This window comes from Lissotriton helveticus, chromosome 2_1 (genome assembly GCF_964261635.1).
Source record: "Lissotriton helveticus chromosome 2_1, aLisHel1.1, whole genome shotgun sequence".
Classification (NCBI taxonomy): Eukaryota; Metazoa; Chordata; class Amphibia; order Caudata; family Salamandridae; genus Lissotriton; species Lissotriton helveticus.
In genome coordinates, this window is record NC_136059.1 from 309285985 (window position 1) to 309307475 (window position 21491).

Consider the following 21491-nt stretch of genomic DNA (forward strand, 5'->3'; position numbering starts at 1 on the left):
CCTGTACGGAGTTTCCTGCCTGGTGGTGTATATTGCGACCAGCCATGTTACTCGAAGACTACACGTTGTTTTACATAGCGCTTGTAAGAGCGCTTTGCCGATTCACTTTAAAACCACCGGTGATAGAATTGAACAATTTATTGTTACTTATTATGTCTACCTTTGGAACACGAAATGCTAAATCAGCCTTTCAGAAAAAGAATACTTAATCGTCGATTTCAGAAAAGCGCGTAGAAACACTTTCACCATAAATGAAACGACAGTCCAGTCGCAACAGTCTTTTCGCAGGGCACCCGCCCGATGGAGTAAATTGCAAAGCAATACTACGTTCCCTGCCACCTGACCCCGCAGCCTGATCACCCCTATGTCCGAGTGATTTATTGTCCTAGGGTCCGCTTTAAAGCGCTATATTAGGTGTAGACATGTCTGCAGCAACAAACAACTGGCTCGGAAGTATCTTCAGGGGAAATATCCCCATGGCTCCTTTGAGCGCGCGACCATCACCTGGTGTCTATAGGCAATGTACACAATATATCACAACGCACACTGTACTGTCACCAAGGGCAGGAACACAGCACCCGAGTCGGGATCAGAAGGATGAAAGGCAGCTGGCGATGACACAAGGACACTGTGCTTATTGGTTGACTCATGAAGGATAAAAGGCTGCCCTGAATGAGGATAGCCTGGGGGTTTTCGAACCTGCGGCCGCAGGGGTTTACTGAGCCCACGGACCGCCCTGTCTTTAACCCTCTTCGCTAGGTATGGTGCACGTGAATAGATAAATGAATGAATACCCATTCGGGCGAATCAGAAGTTGTTCGCGAATGAATGAATGAATGACCTGATTCATTAGAGGCCCTGAGAGAGAGAAACAAGCAGAAGTAACTACACGGTGCGTGTAGTGGCGACGTAAGAGTTCAATACATAAAACGGGAACATCCGACGCTTACATTATGCGATGCCACCGAGGGGAGAGGTGTGCGCATAGATGCCAATATGTATTTGTTGGGCGCAGTACAGGCCTGCAGGCCCACGGCACCTCAAGGGGCCCTAATAAGCCCCTGGACAGTTAATATTTCGGTGATATGGAAGACTGAGTGGTACTTCATTACATTCGGCGGGGGGGTGGGGGCATCATTTTGTGTTGCAGCACTGAGCACTCCAGGATTGGGACGCACAGACACGTTGTGCGCAGTCACACAACGCGTGCACAAGCGGCAGCCGGGATCTCATCGAAGCAATCCACCCGGGCCTACGATTCAGAACCCCGATGTCACTAGCTGCAGTGACTGCGCATTGTGCACACACACGTTGTACCTGCAAAACAATATCAGCCCCCGACTCCGGGTTGCGCGAAGTAAACAAGGCTCTTAAAGAAAGCGTTCGCCGCCCCACCCCTGGCAAATGCCCCCTCATTTCTTAGCACGGGTGGGCTTTTCGCTCCGCAGGGGCGAGTCTGGCCTTATTAATGAAATACAGCGAGGCAGCCCTCTGCCGGTGTGGCGGCTGTGCGAGGGAGGGGAGCACCTGTGCAAGCAACACCACCTCCGTGTGCCAAACAGACTTAACCCTTATTGTATCCAAACTGCACGAACTAAACCAGGGCTACCCCCACAGCGCTTGTTTCCGCTCTTCTGGCATTTCTAAGCGCTACTAAGGGTTAGTTTTGTTAAAATTTACAGACGACCACTACTAGTCCGCTACTTACAGACGAAACGTCAAAGAAAAGCGTCTGTAGGGAGATGTATAATACATTATTGTTTTAATTTTAATTAAAACAATTATTAGGTACAATGAAATACTCAGTTTCTTTTAATTTAAAAAAGCCTCACGTTGTTTACAGAAGCATATCCGGAGAGGGTGCCCACCGTGGTTCTGCCGCCCCGGTCACCACCAATAGCAGCAGGATACAAACGGTGCCCTCGGCGTGCCCAGCGGGCCCCGGCGCAGCTCTCTGCGGGGCTCGAGGGCGGTGGGCGCTGCTTTTCTAATATCTCACATTCGAGTGATAGGCCGTGGTTAAAGGCAAAGAACGAAGACAAGGGAAAGGAAAGGAAGTCAGACAGAAAAGCGAAAATGCAGAAATGCGCTCGGGAAAGTGCATAGGGAGTGCAGAGTGCAGAGTGCACAGGGAGTGCAGAGTGCACAGGGAGTGCAGAGTGCACAGGGAGTGCAGAGTGCACAGGGAGTGCAGAGTGCACAGGGAGTGCATAGGGAGTGCAGAGTGCATAGGGAGTGCATAGGGAGTGCAGAGTGCAGAGGGAGTGCATAGGGAGTGCAGAGTGCATAGGGAGTGCAGAGTGCATAGGGAGTGCAGAGTGCATAGGGAGTTCTAGGGAGTGCTAGAGAGTGCAGAGTGAGTAGGGAGTGCTAGAGAGTGCAGAGTGACTGCAGAGATTAAGCTAATGGCAATGTAAATGACAATGCCATTTATTTATCTGTTTTCAAAACCAACACATAAATACAAATTTTGTCATTTACAATGCCAATAACTCTAACTTTTCCAAAGGCGAAACCATTGCATTGTAAATGCTTGTTTTATCTGTATGTTCCATGTCACCAATTCATTGTTCGCAGGTTGAAACACACTGGTTGTTTTTGTTTTTGCGGGCCAGCATTAAAATAAATTAGTGAGAGCTTGCCAAGCCTCTTTTTACCTCAAACAAAGTGGTTGATGTCCACCCTCTTCATCCATTGGTCTGTTGATGTGTCATTCCCATGTGTTTGCCACCTGCTACAGCAGAGGGTTGTGGGCCAGCCCACTTTATTCCATGGCTAACTTCACTGTGAGTGACTACATACTGTTATTTCACAAGAAGCCTATCTACTTTCAAAGGAGTAGCCTTCTGTGTTTGGAACTACTGTGGAAGTATTTGCTTTTGCTCCCAAAATTTATATTACGCTTAGCCATTTTTTTAAGCATTGGTGAGTGCTGAACGCTCCTATTTCAATAATGTTTTATAACAAACATGACCAAATAAAAAAAGCATTGGTAAAGCTTGGTAGCGTGCACTAGACCTATAGGCTTTGCCAGTGCTTGTTTTCTAAAGGTTTTGATGTCATTAGATTATTTATAATTAGTAGTAACGCTGCTTAAATTTTTTTTTTTTATATTTAATAAACATTGCTAGCCTTTTTGATAGCCTAGTGTTCCCATACCTGTGCTCAAACCTGGTGTTTGTTGCATCTGTGAAAACGTGTATTTGTGAGCTCTCTATTCATCAGTTACTCTGCTTTGGGTGGTGATATTGCGTTGGTACACATACTGTATTTATGCATGTTTGAGCTCAACTTTTCTTTCTTCAATTTCAGGGCGGCTTTAAAATGGATTTGTTTGGGGACTTGCGGAGTATGAACAAACGGCAGGTAGGCATCTATTTTGTTTTAATCGTGCCTAATACGCCACAAAATAATAGTAGTGTATTGCAATGGATAAAGATATCAACACTGTGAAGTGATTGTTGTTATTAAAGTGTATGGGAGTAGCCATCGGGTTAAAGCATTATTTGGCTTAATGAACTGTGTTCTTGGCCCAAAATATTCATAAGTCGCCATAGAATATTTGCCCTGTTAATGCTCCCGAATTTAAAATTCTGTGCTCATCCTTCATTTTTAAGCCAGATATTTTAAAAAAAAATGCTCGGCTATGTTTTACGATACGATAGCCCTTGTGTTTTTTTTTTTAGATTTATGATTGTTTCAAATAAAGAGAAACATTTGTGAATTAATAGGAGCCCTTTTCCACAATAGTGGTGTTGGAGGATTGAGACCCGGCTGTGGCAACTACATAAAAAGCACAAGTTGCAGAATTTGAAAAACTACATGTGTTTGTATTAAACAATTAAATAGGTGTAAGAAATGTATCTTATTGAGTTGCCAGCAAAAGTTGGACTTTTAAAATAAAAACAAAAGTTGAAAATCATGGGAAATCACAAACACTGACTTTATGACTTTATTTCTTAGAAATAGGTATGAATTTTTTTATACTATATATATATATTACCTACTGGCGATAGTCAGTAGGTATATATAGTTAGGATTGTTTTCCATAGGGAAATCGCAACATTCTATTGGGAATAACTTTGGCGCCGGTTGAGGAATCTTCCTGAAATTTTCCTCAACTTTGCCTCGCGGAGCTCCGCTCCTTCCCTGAAAGTTTGGGGGGGATTCGTCAAGCCGGGGACGAGATAAAAGGGGGGTCCCAAAACGTGTTTTCCCCATGTTAATTTCCATAGGGCGGTTGGACTCCAGTGGTTTTTACGAAAATTAACTTTGAAAAAATATATATTGGGCTACATTGGGCTATATATATGTTAGAGCCCAAATGTAGCCCAATGTAGCCCAATGTAGCCCAAAGATGGCCACCAGAGACAAAAAAAACAAATGTAGCCCAAATATCAGCCAGATGTAGCCCAACTATAGCCCAATGACAGAATGTCCCAGAGTGTTCTAAAGAACAACTAGAGCGCTAACAGTCTTACTTATGACAAAAGTATGGCACACCTGAAGTCATCTTGATTGGAATAAAGTGTTAACACTTTAAACACTTAATTTGCAAAGGAACAAAATGAGGGGGTTCATTTTGCCATAGAAATTTTATATATCTATATATTCACTGAAAAAACCATAGGTTACACACCAGTTATAGTTAGGAATTAGCATTTAAAAAACCTTTGAAATTCACTGAAAAAACCATAGATTTCACACCAGTTATAGTTAGCTGGAAATTTTACTTGCATAAAACCATTGAAATTCCCACGTTATAGTTAGTTGGACTCACTATAACTTGCACGTCTGCAATGCACTGCTGATGACGTCACATATTACATCACTCATGCATATATTTAAATATTTAAACATTACTCGGTAATATATGCATTCACTAAGATACACTTAATAAGCCAGTTAACCAATCAATTTTTTTTTTTAAAACACTGAAAAAAACATAGGTTTCAGGCCTTATATAGTTAGGAATTAGTTTTTAAAAAACCTTTGAAATTCACTAAAAAAACTATACGTTTTAGTGGTGTTATAGTTAGCTGGACATTTTACTCATACAAAACCAATGAAATTGCTCCTATATAGTTAGTTATACTAACTATATTTCGCGCACCCGCAATCCACTGCTGATGATGTCACATATTAGATCATTCATGACATGGTCAGTGACATCACTGATGACATCACTGATGACATCATCCAGTGAATGTGGTTTGCTTCGTTATTTAAATATGCATTATATATATAGCAATTTACATTCAAGAATGAGTGGATATATATATATATATATATATATATATATATATATATATATATATATATATATATATATATATCCAGAACACCTCCTCCGTAAGAAAGAGTGGAAGCCTCACGGGGGACAGTCAGGAAACACTTTATTAGGGCAAAATCGGCATAATGCACTTCGGCCACCACTGGCCTTCTTCGGATGCCATTAAATGTCCAGGCGGCATTTGAAACACCCCATATGTGCGTCCAGCTACTCCCCCATTGGTGGGGATCCGCTCCGCCCCCTTACCCTCGTGCTTGCTCACCAACACCGCAATTTTGTGTAAACTGCAGGTCCCAGAATGCACCTCTGTTCCAGGTAGGTGCTGCAGGGGGGATATACTGTCCAAAATGGAATGGCGATATTGCTGGACACAACCGGTGTGACAAAATACCAAATTTCCTGTCTGTAATAATCCCGCAGTGTCTCCTTGTGTCCCCCGCATACCGCTGCAGCCCCACGTTCCAGGTCGCCATGCTGACAACATTTTATTTTTTTATTTTTTTTACACTGAGTGGATCTTCTGGTAGGCAGGAATGCAAAAGGGATTTCACATTCTACATGTTAAAGGAGGAATAGCTTTACTGCAGCACAGTTTAATGCAGCCATTAATTAATATTTTAAAGGGAAGGTTTATATTTTGTTTTAGGTTTTGAGTTGGAAAATTCTATTTAGTTTCTTGGACATGCTGAGTAACTGAGGCCTTAAACAGCAGGCTTGGACAATGATACCATAAAAACAGGCATTGGCAAAGCTAATAGTTCTCACCCTTTTAGCAATGCAGTTCAGCAGACGTAAAAAATGGAATAACTAAAGGTGTAATGACGCAGCCACATTATTATGTAGGCGCATGCTTTACCTATTATGTATGTACCTACAAAATGACACAGGTGCCATTTTTTCATTCACCGATCCAAGATAAATCTGAAGAAAAAAAAAAGTAGCAACACAAAAAAGCTTTTAATACAGTTGGGCGGGAACTGCAAAAAAATGTACATTAAAAAAACGTGTAGGGAGTAGCAACGAGAGGTAGACAGGGGCAACGGTGGGTGCAGGTGGGGGAGAAGTACTGAGAAAGCAACATAAGTGGGTTAAACGTGAGTGCAACACTGAGCATGTGGGGGAGTAGCACACTTGTAAGGGAGGAAGGCGTACACGAGCGACAGCTGGAAACAGATACACTATTATGGAGTGCTCAACCAAAAAGAATAAAGTAGCTGTAGTTCTTAAAATTTAAGCAGTAGAACAACCCAAGTAATGCGGCCATATTCAAGGGAATTGGGCGAACACAAGAAGAGGAAGAGAAAGCTCACATGAGCTAACAAATAAAATGCAAGCAAATGAGAGCGACAATAAACCCAAGCCATGGATGGGCTTTAAGTCCACTGTAAACTGACAATAAGCCTTTTCACAACCATACAGCTTTCAAAGTCTGTTAAGTGAGACTAAAAGATAAAAATGATAGGATTAAAGTTGTCTCGCTAGAAAAGTTGGTTTTGTTGTGGTCTTGAGCGACCTTAAATGTAAACATTTGTGGGACATCTACAACCACATTAAAGGAGTTAGTTGAATCTTGCCCATCTGTATTTACGAAATCAGAGGTTATTCCATTATAATAACGCAAGGGAGGATTAGGCACTGCACACTATGATGTGCCTAAATTTCACTGTTTCTGTAAATCACAGGTTCAGGTGGCAAAGTATTTATATTAAAAGTCAGATATCAGCTAAATGGTAGGATGGTCTTTTTGAGGAAAACAGAAAGTAGTTCTACTTTTAGTGTGTGTGACTACTATACCCAGCCTTTGACACTGCTAACTGGTGGTGGCCGCTGATTTGTAATCATTAGGTGCAAACCTTTTTACATGAACCCCCATAGGGGATTGTCAATTTTCCTTAGTAAAGCCGTTTAGTAGGTCATAACATGCCCCTAAGTCTTCTCCCTGAGTATATGTATGGGTGGTGTTTATCAGTATATGTGAGATGAGATACCGTTGTTGAGGTCTGTTTTAGAAGTCTGTGAAATCGTCAGATGCTGTAGGCAAGTGATGAAGAATCGAGTGCCCAGATCTTGGGAAACACTTCATGCCAAATAATAAATGTACTTCCTTTACCGCTAAGGGCTCAGTAACAATGGTAGCGAACCAACACTTTAGTAAGGATAAATTGTAGTCTGTGACTACAGATCAAAAGTAGCCTATTGAGTCTGGCAGGTCAGGTATGTTCGATTGAATGACAGAGTTAGTAGGTGAGATGTGATGACAGGAGACCACCCTCTAACTGATAGGGAGGGTACTGTTATTATATATTAGCTAATGGATGTACTCATACTCGTGTCTCTGTGGTTGCAATTCCCGCACCTCATGTTTTACCTGCTTTCACCTTGATCCTATGAGTAGTTGTGCATCCTTAGTTAGGACTTGTAAGAACTTGAATTATTATTTGGAGTGGGTCACTGCCCATCTCCAGGAATGATCACAACTCTTGTCAAAGTTGAACCCCTTATGGTCACTAAATTAACTTGAGCTCAATACCCTAATAGCTAGGGCACAGAGCAGACAGCCTTAACTTAGGGTAATATGTAAAGTATTTATACAGTACCAAAACAGTAATATAGTCAAAACACCAAACAAATGCCAAGCCAAATAGAGTAAAATTTAATTAAACAAATTACAAAAAAATTTAAAAAGGGAACATAGATATGAATTTTTAAAGTATTAAGTAGATATACAACCTCAAAACACTCTCCGCTTTAATGATGCGGGTGATAGAATGGAACCTAGGAACAATTTGAGGCAGACCGCGATGGTAGCCCTGGTTGCATTGGCCCCTATGAAAAGTCTGGAAGTCAAAAATGTACCAGACTTTTTTCCGGTGCCCCATAAACCATAGAAATCGACTATTGAAGCCCCCCACAGGGGAAAGCACTTATAGACTCTAGCAGAGCCCAACAGCAAAGTCCTGTCCAAGTGCAGTTGGCACTGGTCAACAGGGCACTTTAGGAAAAAAGGCCTCTTGAAGTTTGTTGTGTCCATGTAGCCACCCAAGAGGTCAACCAGCTGACCGTCCGAGTCCACTATTTTGTGCTGGGTACAATGGGGGAACAGGGCCAGTCCTTCAGGCTCCTTCTTCTGCAGGTCCAACAATGCTAATGTTAATTAGCCTCTGAAAGCTCACACAGGTAAAGGGTAACTTCATAAAAGTCACATTTACAATATATTTAATAAATATCTGATTTTACCATTAGATTGAATTTATTTTAAATATTAAATAAGTCTTTGAAATAGCATTTGCAGGTCAAAAGATATATATTAAAGTGTATAACCTATACTTTGATTTTGTATGTTTTTATGTTATAAATTAAAAATTTTAATCTATACTGGGACATTTTCTATGCGCCCGTTATACCCTGACCAATGACAATATCATTTTGGGCCTAATCATTGGGGGAACAGGACATTTATAAAGCCACACATGTTTCACTCTTAAATGTTATGGACCCTACCTTCTGGGCAACAAAGTATACTTAGGGCTTTCTTATTTAATATTTAGAATCTTGTTTTCCCACCCATCATAAGGGGGATTTTGACAGGTTTGTTCAGCAGGGTTCAAGGTTCTGCCGTCAGTCTACACAGGTTAGCCTTGAGACCATGTTTTCACTGCAACTATAGTGAATGGCAGATTATATGCTGCAGACCCCAAGTGAATTTTAACTTTCCGGGCCTTCTGTGTATTTCTGCACCATTTACTTTGGTCTTAATGGAAAGTTAAATGTACCAACCAGAATTAAGATTAAGCCAATTGAACCATGTTTAAGGGTTTGTATAGGCATATTACTACTAGTTAGTAGGGGCAACAGACCAACAAATATAGGGACCCGAAAAGGATGAAAAATCTGAAGGGACCACTCAGAAAAGGAGGATTTCCCAAAAGCCTGAAATAACGCTTACATTAGAGCTACTAAAATGCAGTTGTAAAGGGCTAGAGAGGACACCTTTTCAGAGAAAGAAATTCTGGCTAGAGGAAAAACAGTTTTCAAAAGCTAGGCAAGTAAATGTGCCTCAAAATGATCAGTAAAGAAAAAGACAGATAAAGGGGAAACACTTTTTAATTCTGTTGAGCTAAAAACGTCCGTGCTAGAAACTGCAGATGTAGCTGTTGTACTAGTACTGAGCACTACAGTTAAGTATATATATATATAAATATATAGCATGATTATGCTCATTCTTTCTTCGCTTTATTAACCACATTTTCACAGCAGCTTGTCATCAATTTTAATAAACTACATTTCCCATAACCATGGAAAAGAAAAACAACAGTCTCTGTATAGTCCTTTCACTCTGTTGATGACTCTCAGGCAATAAATCCTGTTGATCCTTCCTGCACTTCCTCTTTCTTCGGTGGAGGATCTCTCTGTTCATCAACCGGACTGCTTCGCGTTCTCGTTTCCTGAAAGAAACCACAGCAATCACTTACTGTCTCCCAAACAGGAGTACACGCATCAAAACACAGAGTCAAGAGTGCGGAAAGCATTTCAGTGTCAACATGACAATCATCAGTACATCAGACATTGCACAAGAAATTTTGTGGCCCCCAAAAGGCTACAAAACAGATTACTTACATCCGTATGGGGCGGGACAGCAACCCACGCGCTTGCTGGGAGGGATAATCCTCGCCTCCGCGTCCTTAATAGAATTGAAACTTACCTTCTCGTAGGCTAGGCAAATTTCTATTCTATGTCGGGACCGGAGGCGAAGATTATGCTCCTTCAAAGCTTGTCGACAACCACCTGAGCCACATTCAACAGCGGCTTAAAATAACACCTCTTAAAGGTGGAATCCGACGACCAATCCGGTGCCCTCATAAGGTCTTCCAAACGCACTCCCAGGCTGAAAGCCTTTGACACCATCGCCCCTCTAGCAGAGCGCGCACCGAAAGCTCTTGTGTTAATGCACGCCTCCTGCATGATCCACCGCACCCACCGGGCTATGGTGGGAGAAGACACCGCCTTGAAAGACTTCTTAAGGGCTATCAGGAGTTGTTGTTCGCCTGGGGGTCGACCTTCCCTCGTGGCTTCCTCATAGGCTTTTAAACATTGTACAACGCAGAGCTTAGGTGTTTCCGCAAAACGTGTATTAGACTTAGTGCGTCTACTCACCGTGAAGGTAACCCAATCGGGGGAAAAAACTTGTGCTGTAATATCCAAAGCACGAACGTCCGAAAGTCTCCTACACGACGCCAAGCAAAGCAACATCGCCAACTTGGCCGATAGCTCCTTCCTGGAGAGGAAACAATTCTGTTGCCATGATAACAGGAGATTCAAAACCTTATTGACGTCCCAAAGGACAGAGTAACGGGGCTCTGGAGGAAGAGATAACCTAATGCCCCTAAGGCGTTTGCAAACAAAAGGGTGCTCCCCCACCGGGGCACCCTCTACCGGGGCTTGCCCGGCCGAAATAGCCGAACGCACAGTATTCACCAACCTGTAGGCTATCCCTTTCTGAGCCAACTCCGCCAAATAGTTCAAGACATGAGTCAAACCTGCGACCACGGGTTCAACCTTCCGTCGCATACACCAACATACCCATCGCGTCCATGCCGATCTGTATCGTTTGGACGTGCTGTCCGCCCACGCTCTGGATAACAGGAGCTCAGCATGGCTCGAAAGGCCTGGCAATCGCCAACGTTGCCTGTAATCCGCCATGCCATTAGTTGGAGCGAGCCCTCCTCCACCAGCCGGTAAGGATTCCCCACCGGACTCAACAGGAGATGGGGAGTTGGGAGGAGTCGGATTGGAGAATGCCAAGAAAGTTCCAGTAGAACTGGAAACCAAACTTGCGACCTCCAAAACGGTGTTATCAAGACTATCGAAGCTCTCTGCCTGCGGACCTGGGCCGCCACTCGGGTTATCATGGAAAAGGGCAGGAACGCAACACCGCTCTTCAGACTTCACTCCTGAGAAAACGTGTCGGACGCCTCTACCAAAGGATCCGTACTCCAACTGAAGAACCGGGGAAGTTGATGGTCGAGCCGACAAGCAAAAAGGTTGATGGAGAAAGGACCCCAACGGTCCTGCAGGTACCGGAAGATCTCCGGATCCAGTTTCCAAACGCTGGCGTCCCGGAGATGACGGGAGTGCCAGTCTACCTCTGAGTTCTCATTACCCGGAAAGGTATTCCGCTGTGACAGACACTTGATTGGAGAGGCAAAACTCCCAACATTTTTCGCTAAGGTCGCCAGGATCTTGGATCGCGTACCGCCCAGGTGATTGATATACCTGACTGCAGACACATTGTCCATTCTTAGAAGGACTGAAGCTTGGACCCTGTCTTTGGTCCAACATCGCACCGCAAAGGAGCGCGCAAGGAGCTTGAGGCAGTTGATATGAAGTTGTTGTTCTTGAGGAGACCAACTTCCGCCTGTGGAGAATTCCCCACACCTTGCCCCCCAGCCGGACCGACTTGCTTCCGACTTAATCTCCAAGTCGGGGGCCGAACCGAAGATCGCTCTTCCGTTCCAGGCTTCCATGTGCGACAGCCACCACTCCAACTCCTCTCGGACCTCGTCCGTCAAGGGAACCACTTGGGAATATGTCAGGCCCTTCCGCAAGTGGTGTGCCTTCAGGCGCTGCAGAGCCCTGTAATGTAATGGGCCCGGAAAGATAGCATCAATGGAGGCCGAGAAAAGGCCAACCAGCCTGGCGATCTGCCGTAAGGAGGTACCCTGCTTGGCCAGGGTTTGCTAGATCTCGTGGCAGATCTTCGCCATCTTCCTGGAGGGTAAACTGAGTGTGGCTGAAACGGAATCTATTACAAACCCTAGGATGGAAGCCTGCTGGGTTGGGGACAGGAGGGATTTCTGTTTGTTGATTACGAACCCCAACCGTTGAAGCAGATCCACCACCATCCGCAGATGGGCCTGCAATTGCACAGGGGCATTGTGCCATAAGGAGCATATCCTCCAAATAGACGATCAAGCGGACTCCCCGAGCCCTCAAGTATTCCACCGCCGGCTTGAGGACCTTGGTGAAACACCACGGAGCCGAGGAGAGGCCGAACGGCAGACAACAAAACTCGTAGGCTAGTCCCTGCCATAGGAACTGCAGTAACCTCCTGTGCGGCGGGAAGATCGGTACCACCAGGTGCGCGTCTTTCAAGTCCAATCTCACCATCCAATCGTGTGGCTGGAGGACATCCCTGAGCAGGTGCATGCCTTCCATTTCGAAGTGTCTGTACACCAGCCACTCGTTGAATTCCCTCAGATTGATGACGGGCCTCCGACCCCTGTCCGTCTTGTCCACCAAAAAGATTTTGCTGAGGAAACTTGTAGGATGAACCTCTGTTCGACATATTGCCCCCTTTCTGAGCAGACCTGCAACCTCTTCATCCACACAAATGTCCCCAATTTACACACGTGTACGTGCCAATAATCACCAGAAACAGACAAGGAAAAAAAGGCACTTCGCTCTAGCTGCAGAGCAGTGAAGAAAGAGGAAGTGCGGGAAGGATCAACAGGATTTAGTGCCTGAGAGTCATCAACAGAGTGAAAGGACTATACATAGACTGTTATTTTACTTTTCCATGGTTATGGGAAATGTAGTTTAATATTAAAATTGATGACAAGCTGCTGTGAGGATAATCCTCGCCTCCGGTCCTGACATAGAATTGCTTTAAGCTCACACATGATCTTCATCAGATGAAGCATGGTGATAAAGCTGCTGCTTGACTGAGCAGACTGCCCATTCATCAGAGAATGCTGCCATCCAGAGATATCTCTGGCCAGTTAGGTACTTCAGATGCACCCTTTATTATGGGTTGAACTGCTTTCCTCTATGTAACCGGATTCAAAACTGCCAGTTGCAGATAAGTTACTCGACCTAACATTCTTGCTACAGTGCAAGAGTTTCTTGAGCCTCAGTGTGACTGTATAGTGTTGCAGTTCTTTTAATATTGTGTTCATGAATAGTTTTCTTTGCCACTATATAAATAAACAAAAATGTGGCAATTAGAAGCAGTTTATGTATAGGATAGGACTTTGATTTTAATAAATTCGTAAAACATATCCTGTTTGTGCATTCTTTAGTGTACCTACTGATGGTAAAAAGAGATTCAGAACCTACTAAAAGCAAATAGTGCTGTGGATTCGCACAGGACTAATGGTTACTCAGCAGGCACCATCCACATGTACTGCTTAGGTGGTTAGTGGTCTATAGTACACCAGGTTTCCTGGCTCTAGTTTGTTATTTGGCATTGAACATGCACTATTTCCAGAAGGTTTAGAACATCTAAATTAAGTTCTGTATTTTATATGGAATTACAAAAAAAACTATTAAGGGTTCCTTGAAAGCTAAGCTCACAAAGTACTACTCTTCAAGGTTTGCACCAGATGGCGTTGACAGGCCTAATTAAGGTAAGTTGGTCCATTTACAGTTACTTGGGAAGATGGGTACCGAACCTGGTAGTTCCCATTGTTATGCTATGTTAATTTCTGTACCGCACAAATGTGCTATATAGAGAGGGCAGTGGACCATAGAGTGTTGCACCTAACCCGTGTACCAAAAGTATAATTCCCAAACCTTCAATTTTATAACTGTGTGTAGTCACTACAAGCACCTGCGGCAAAGGTGCAAACCTTCGAACTAGGTTAAAACAATAATGGAAAGGGAGAGGTGCACCACATTGGAAATCAACAGAAAAACTCCAAATCACATATGTGACTCATAAAAATCTTCTCTTTATTTTCATTCCTTAAGAGTCAAACATACATATTGAAGACAGCCAACGCATTTAGTCTATAACAATGGACTTCGCCAGGGCCCAATGGAAGTGAGAGTCTAATTTCTCAAGGTTGGATGTTTCAAAGAAGACCTCATTCATAGTCTAAGAAGAATTCCTTTGACATATGTGCTAGTCTGTCTCAATCACTGTATATGTTGGCACCAATAGCTTGTTATAAATCATCCAAAAATATGTTTGTCGGTATGCATCGATCCCCTCCTTGTCAAAATTCAGCTAAATGGAAGATCCAGGCCAGTCATTTCTATACTACACACCTGCTGGATGTGTAGTATAGAAATCACCAATATGGCATCTAGGCGCTTGGGCAGGTGTGTAGGTTTGTGATCCCCAAGGTGCCAATAGATAGAGCTAGGTGTTTAGCTTATTGTGGAACTCAAAAAGTGAGGGGGAGGTTCTGATGTGTTGAGGGAGGTCGTTCCATATTTTTGGGTGCAATGTAGGGGAATGACCAACCTCCATTTTTGATTCGGCGGATGCGGGGAATGTGTGAGATTCTGGCATAGAGAGCGTTGTCATGGTCCAGTTTGCTGGTGATGAGTGCTTGAGTGACAGTCTGTCTGGTGTTCTGAGGTAAATATTAAAAAAAAATTTGCAGCATTGTGCACTGATTTTTTTTTTTAATACTGGGCCAAAGGATTCCTTTGGCTGGACACATTGGGTTAGAAAGTAGTAAGGAGTTCAGAATATTTCCTTTCTTACCGGCCTGCAGTGGGCATAGAAATGTTGTACAGCACAAACCTGTGCATAATACAGCAGAGAAGTAAGTCTAGAGGATGAACAGAGGCACTTCTATTACCATTGAAGGGTAGGATTACCTTTCTAGAGGGTATGGATCAATGATAAGACTGGTGTAAATTTCCACCTCTTACCACCACCAAACCAGTGTAACGGTTGAGAGGTTAAACAACCTCTCAGAAGCATGCTTACGTAGTGAAGCACCCTCATGTCATGACTATATTGTCTTTATTAGGAAGTAGTAGAGAAGGTTTTGCGACCCTTTGAGCTTCAGTACAGATACCCTCTATCTAGCCCATTGGCACTTGTCAAGGTACTTCTTTGTAATACATGAGAAAGAGAGAATAGTTAGGCAAGTTATTTTGCCATATTTGCCTTATGTGTAAATTGGCCTGCTTAATATACTTAGGGACTTCACTTTAGATTTCTACATTAGAGACATGTGTTGCACCTGAGAATATACACTTTGTAGACACCACTCTTTTTAATGGTTGCACCACATATGGCCAGTTAGGGCAGGATTTCTTCACTAGATTTGGGTTGGCCCCATGCATTTAACTACTGGGCCGACAAATGCAGAAGGCTTTCTTAACAATAAATGAGTGTTTCATTTAGATGTATGCCTCCTTGGCGTGTCTGAAGTACACTCTGTGTCGAAAGACAGTTCATGGGCTGCACTTTCAATGTGTCTGAGATGAATAGCTATACATTGGCTGAGATGGCTATACACCCCCTCCCTTCTGCCCACTACAGACTTGTTGAGGGACATCCCAATGCTTGAACGTACCAGGAGATATTTATTGCCGGCCAAAAAAATATATGCGATGATTAAACAACCCCCCTTCTAATACAGACAATGATAAACTGTTTATTCAGTTTGTGGAACTATCTAATCTTTGAAATAGCCTGTCAGGACGGGTCTCTGGATCCTGCACAGCTTAAGGATGGTTAAAAAACCAATCTAACAGGTACTGTCACTCTTCTTTGCAATGCAGACACCAGCTACCAATGCAAGCTCAATGAAATGCAAATGGCCTCGTTCCTAGGCTTTAATTTCCAGGGTCTACAGGGGTAGAACAGTCGGGCTTACTCTTGTATGCTGGCGAAGGAGGAGAATTTAAAGATTAGGCAGCATCACCCACTAAAATAGATTGTCCAATCAGTTGAATTCTCTTTATGAAGGCTATTATAAAGGTAAGAAAACAAAAGCAAAAAGTGACAAAAAATAGAGCAATTCTGTTCGTAAGTGAGAATTTCTCTTTAATGTGAGGTCCGCAATACTAGATCCCCAAACGGGTAGGACACCCAAGGTACCAGACAATTAAAATTATTGATAGGTGTGACCTAACAATCCCTCCCCCCAATCCCGGTTGTCGTACTTTATCATTGGCTACACCTTATTTAGCAAAAAATCCTACAATGGTGAATGGGCTCCTCATGATGATGAGGATTACTTTTGAGTAGGTGGGTAACTGTAGACACAAGATCTGGACTATATAAAAATCCCTGTATCTACACCTAAAAATTGTTCTTTAATATGGATAGATCTAGGGTATGATTAAAAACTAGAGTGAGATACAGGATTCGTTTGTATCCCTGCATCTGTAGGGGTAGACATGTTTCAGCCTATAAACCGTCCCGTAAGCTAGTCCCAGGCTTTCTTCAGGGCACCAGAGCAAAGTTTTCCTAACTCCTAACTGTGAAAATTCTTTAGCAATTACACACCACCAGTCAGCCAATACCTATTCTTATGACCCTGTGAGCCAGCACACTCCGGAATCGAGCATTTTATTGGTCCCTAATTACTAGTAAATAGGGCCCCATGGAGTGGTTCGCAAGGGAATCGTTGTAGTCACACATTCATCAACGGTATTGGCCCTCTGTTGCACCTATAGACATGTCACAAGCCCTCTGAATATTATAAAGGTAAAGGTAACCCTTTTTGGTGTGCACATTCTGCCTTTCAAATCTAAGTTCTTGATAGCAGAAACTCTTGCAAGATAGTAGACCTAGGAGCATAGCTAAACATGCGGAAGAAAGCTGCTCAATGGAAAGCTCCTCATTTGATAGCCAAGACGTGAAAATGCTCAACACTATATTTGCATTCCACAAACATGAAACATCTGAATCTGTTAGAATTGAAGAAATGATTTGTTTTCGAAGTCTTCAAAATCAAATCATGTTCCCCATGAAACTCTCCAAACAAATTACAGCCTCTTTTCCGATCTCGTCCAACAGTTGGGACCCACTGTAATATTGCAGTCGCCTCGTGCTACTCGAGTCCAAGAAAAAGTTGCACTTAGGATTTTACGATTTGTGGAAAATTGTATTTATTGACTTTGACGCGTTTCAACAACACATTCTTTGTTAAAAAGTCACACTCCCCGGGGCACTAAGTATTTAAATGCAGGGGTCTGTAACGGACCCCTGAGCCCCGGGGACCACCACCTCCCCGGGGCTGTGCATTAGGTGGGAGGGGGGGCCCTTCATGGCCCTGGGAACCGCCACCCCCCAGGGCCGGTTCCTGCAGTGTCCCGGGGTGCCCACTCCCAGGACACTGCTGTTTGCAATGACCGGGCGGGAGCCGCGCGGCTCCTGCCCTGTCATTGCAAACTGCTTTGCTTCATTGAAGCGACAGCAGAACAGAATTGCTTTTCCACAAGGGGAGCTGCATGTCAGCAGCTCCCCCCGTGGAAAAGCAATTCCAGCTCCTGCAGGACGCGGGGAGCCGGCGGGACTGTGGGGGCATTGGGGCTCCCCCCCACGGTCCCCAACGGATAGGGCCTACCCTGGGGAATGCGGTCCCCGGGGGCTAGAAGTGGCCCGGGAGGGGGCCACGTGCCCCCTCCCCCAAAAATCTAGAATAAAAAAAAATAAAGGCTGGTCCCGGGGAATGGGGTCCCCGGGGCCAATAGAGGCCTCAGGAGGGGGGCCACGCAGCCCCCCTCCATAAAAAAAGATGTGGCCATGCCCCGGAGGATGGGGTCCCTGGGCCGGAATTGGCCATGCGAAGGGGGCCCCCCACACCGCCCCCTTTATTTTTTTTAATTTTTTTACAAAAGTGGTCAGGCCCTGTGGGATGGGGTCACCAGGGCCCAAAGAAAGGAAAAAGAAGGGGGGCAACATAGCCCCCCTCCTAAAAGACAGCGATCTTGCCAGAGGCCTCGACCCCTACCAGCAACACTCTGCAAACGCGCCCTGTGGCGTGTTTTAAATTGGGGAATTAATTCCCCTTCAATACTGGGGTCCCTGGGGGCCAATTAGCCCACCAGGTACCTCCAGTAAGTGCCACAGGGCAGCGTTGCAGAGAGGTGGTCCAGGTCCATATGTACTAGGGCCTTACAGAGGAGGTCATGCTAATCACAAGGATACCCCAACGCATACTGTTCCGTAGTGTATGTTGGTGTTTTCACTGTATTCTTTTAGCATAGCACTGACTCTAGTACTGGTTAGTCAGAGTCCGTTACCACCAGTACCTGCCTGAAAAAGTTGTGGGCACATGATGATTTTGCAACAAGGCCTCTTTCTGCTCCTCTGTTTTTTCTGCACATGTCTTGCTTCTTCCTGCACTTTTCTTCGTCTTTGAGGAATTCTGTTGCTTCTTTCTGCATTTCTTTTGCTTCTTTCTTTGCGTTTTTTCTTCTTTCTTCACATGTCCTACCTCTGTAGGCATAGTTAGAAACTACCATTAAAAAAACCTTTGAAATTCACTTAAAAAACCATACTTTTTAGGCACGTTATAATTGGGAATTAGCATTTAAAAAACCTTTGAAATTCACTGAAAAAAACATAGGTTTCAGGCATGTTATAGGTAGAAATTAGCATTTAAAAAACCATAGGTTTCAGGGGCGTTCTAGTTAGTTGGACATTTCACTCATACAAAACCATAGAAATTCCCCTGTTATAGTTAATTCATCTAACTATAACTCGCGCCCCTGCAATGCACTGCTGATGACGTCACATATTACATCACTCATGACATGGTCAGTAACATCACTGATGACATCATCCATGTGATTATTTCATGCATCTTCTCACACCCTAATATAACTTTTGATACTCCCACTCTAAATTACAGACTGCCATTCTCAAAACCATAGACACTCCAACACCAATAACTACATACCCACTCACTGATTCTTAGGTCTACACACACATCCACTCACTCACCCGTACAGTCACTCATACTTATGGTCACTCAGTACAGGCCTATCGTATGCACTCATACACCTATATAGACACTCACACACCACCACTCATCCATAGAGGTACTCGCACACTTAGTCAGTCATGCAAATAATTATTCACACTCCCATTTACTCACCTATACAGTTATACACACACCAGCTCACTTACTCATACAAATACTCGCACATTCTTAGCTCTTATACAATCACTGATACAAGCACACACTCATCCATACAGCCACTCTCACAATCACACACTTTCACTTATAGCCATTTATATACTCTAACACACATATATACTGCCTTTCAAATATGTAGTTACTCACACATGCACCACTGAGGTATACATTCACTCACTAACACACCCATACACATACTCACCCACCCATACAGTCCATCACAGATGCACTCTTGAAACCATGCACCCAGTGAATCACCCACTCACACATCTATGCACAGTCACACACACAAACACTCAGGCACCCATACAGATACTCAGACAACCAATCAATAACTCATAGTCACTCATGTAGCTATTCACAACCCCATGCAGCCGCTTACACACCAACAGACAGACTGATACAGACATTCCCACAGTTTAGTCACTTACCCATGCATTCAGTAAGATACGTTTAATCCCTCACTTATAGTCAGTCATGCACCTACTAAATCATCCATTCAGACACTTCTACACCAACTCCTTCTTCAATACACCTTTCCCTATATATATTAAACCTATTTAAACTTTACAGAAACACACAGTCGCTGGATGATGTCATCAGTGATGTCATTGACCATGTCATGAGTGATGTAATATGTGACGTCATCAGCAGTGCATTGCAGGGGCTCGTGTTATAGTTAGCTGAACTAACTATAACGGGGGAATTTCTATGGTTTTGTACGAGTGAAATGTCCAACTAACGATAACGCCCCTGAAACCTATGATTTTTTTCAGTGAATATAAACATAAACACTCATCAGATTAGGTATCGAGCAGTCGCACCTGCCATTGACCAGATATTAGCGGGGTAAGCCATGCAGAAGCAACGCAGATACGTATTACCACCATTGCGAGAAATACAAATTTGAAATGTCCTATAGTATCCCCTGCATCAGTATAGTCATCGACACCCAACAAAATAATTTGTGGAGTTAAACCAATATCCCTTTGAAGTACACCCCTAAAAATCGAGCCATTTCTGATTGGAGAGAATCAAGCATGGGACAGTCACTAAGCATGTGTACTGACTCTGCTTTTCTCTCTCAGGATCAAGGGCAGCAAATTCCAGTCCGCCCCAAGCCCCTACCTGGCAATTTTTCCTGGGGCAAAATACAAATGAAATATGGTTTTAAAATGTTGCCCCTGCCGTCTTTTAGACGACAGAAGAGTGCGACCAAGTCCAAGTGACTGATAGAAACTGTTTTCACTGACCCCTAAGTTTATCTGCCAGTATAAGGAATGCTTCTGTAAGTCATCAGCTCTCCCAAATGACTATAGCTCTAGCTACATTTTTTAAATAAGAAATCCTGGATCTGGAGGTATTTAAAAAAAAAAAAAACTTTTATCTATACCATAGTCCGATTGCAATTCTAAAAATGAGATATTATCTGCCCTATTATAGAAATTCCCCAGCCCACTCTGATCCCACCGAGAACAACAAGCATCGAAGAAAATAGAAGGCAAGAGCGAAGACTTCCACAGAAGGTTATAATTATTAAATTGACCAATACCAATCCTTCATCTGATATTAACCCAGGTTTTAAAAGCCACCAGTAAAGTCATAAATCTATTTTTTTTGTATTAGCTAATTTCCGTACATGGTAAAAAAAAAGTTCCCCTATCATTAGATCAAACACAGAAGGAACTCCCTCTGCTAGTGAATTGCACCCAAGCCTGTCAACTATGAACACTTTCATATATTAGAGAGCCACAGCCCAGTAATAATACCTACAAGTAGCCACTACTCACCCTCTTCTCTTTCCTGGTAGTATTAGCAACTTTAATGCTCCTCTAGGCTTAGCATAAACCCATCTAAAGTGTTTTGTTAGCCTCTCCATTACCGTAAACCATTTTTTTTCAAAACCAGGAAATTGCTCTAAAACAATGTAGTATTTTTGGGAGGAAGAGCATCTTTATCACATTGTATCTTCCAACATTCAAAGATGGAGGTTATCAAGCCTTCTGAAATCCTTCCTCGATTTTTCGACAACTGTCGCTAGATGCGACTCAACCACTGTGCAGAGATAATCCCCAAATACCCAGCATGGTCCATAATCCGATTATCAACCATTTGGATCGTATCATTAACTACAATTAGGGTCTCATTATGGTTCAGCCTATACCATGAAAACTCCCTGAAATCAGTAGCTTCCCTAGGCAGCTCTGTTAGTGCCCTTTCCGGATAGGGCGTTACAATGGTGATGTTGTCCATGTATTCCAAAATCGTGGTATCATATCTCTGTGTCCGCATAGGTTTAATTA

At 43.4% G+C, this 21491-nt stretch overlaps 1 protein-coding gene across 2 annotated transcripts in view; it reads left to right on the forward strand.

Moving 5' to 3' along the window:
* SEC11C (SEC11 homolog C, signal peptidase complex subunit) overlaps window positions 1-21491 on the forward strand; it is a 195138-nt gene that overhangs the window by 88165 nt on the left and 85482 nt on the right. For both annotated transcript variants that reach the window (XM_078674897.1, XM_078674896.1), the window contains exon 2: window positions 3313-3366. In XM_078674897.1, coding sequence (XP_078531023.1) covers window positions 3325-3366 — 42 coding nt within the window. In that variant the 5' untranslated portion in view covers window positions 3313-3324. The remainder of the gene's footprint in view (window positions 1-3312; window positions 3367-21491) is intronic.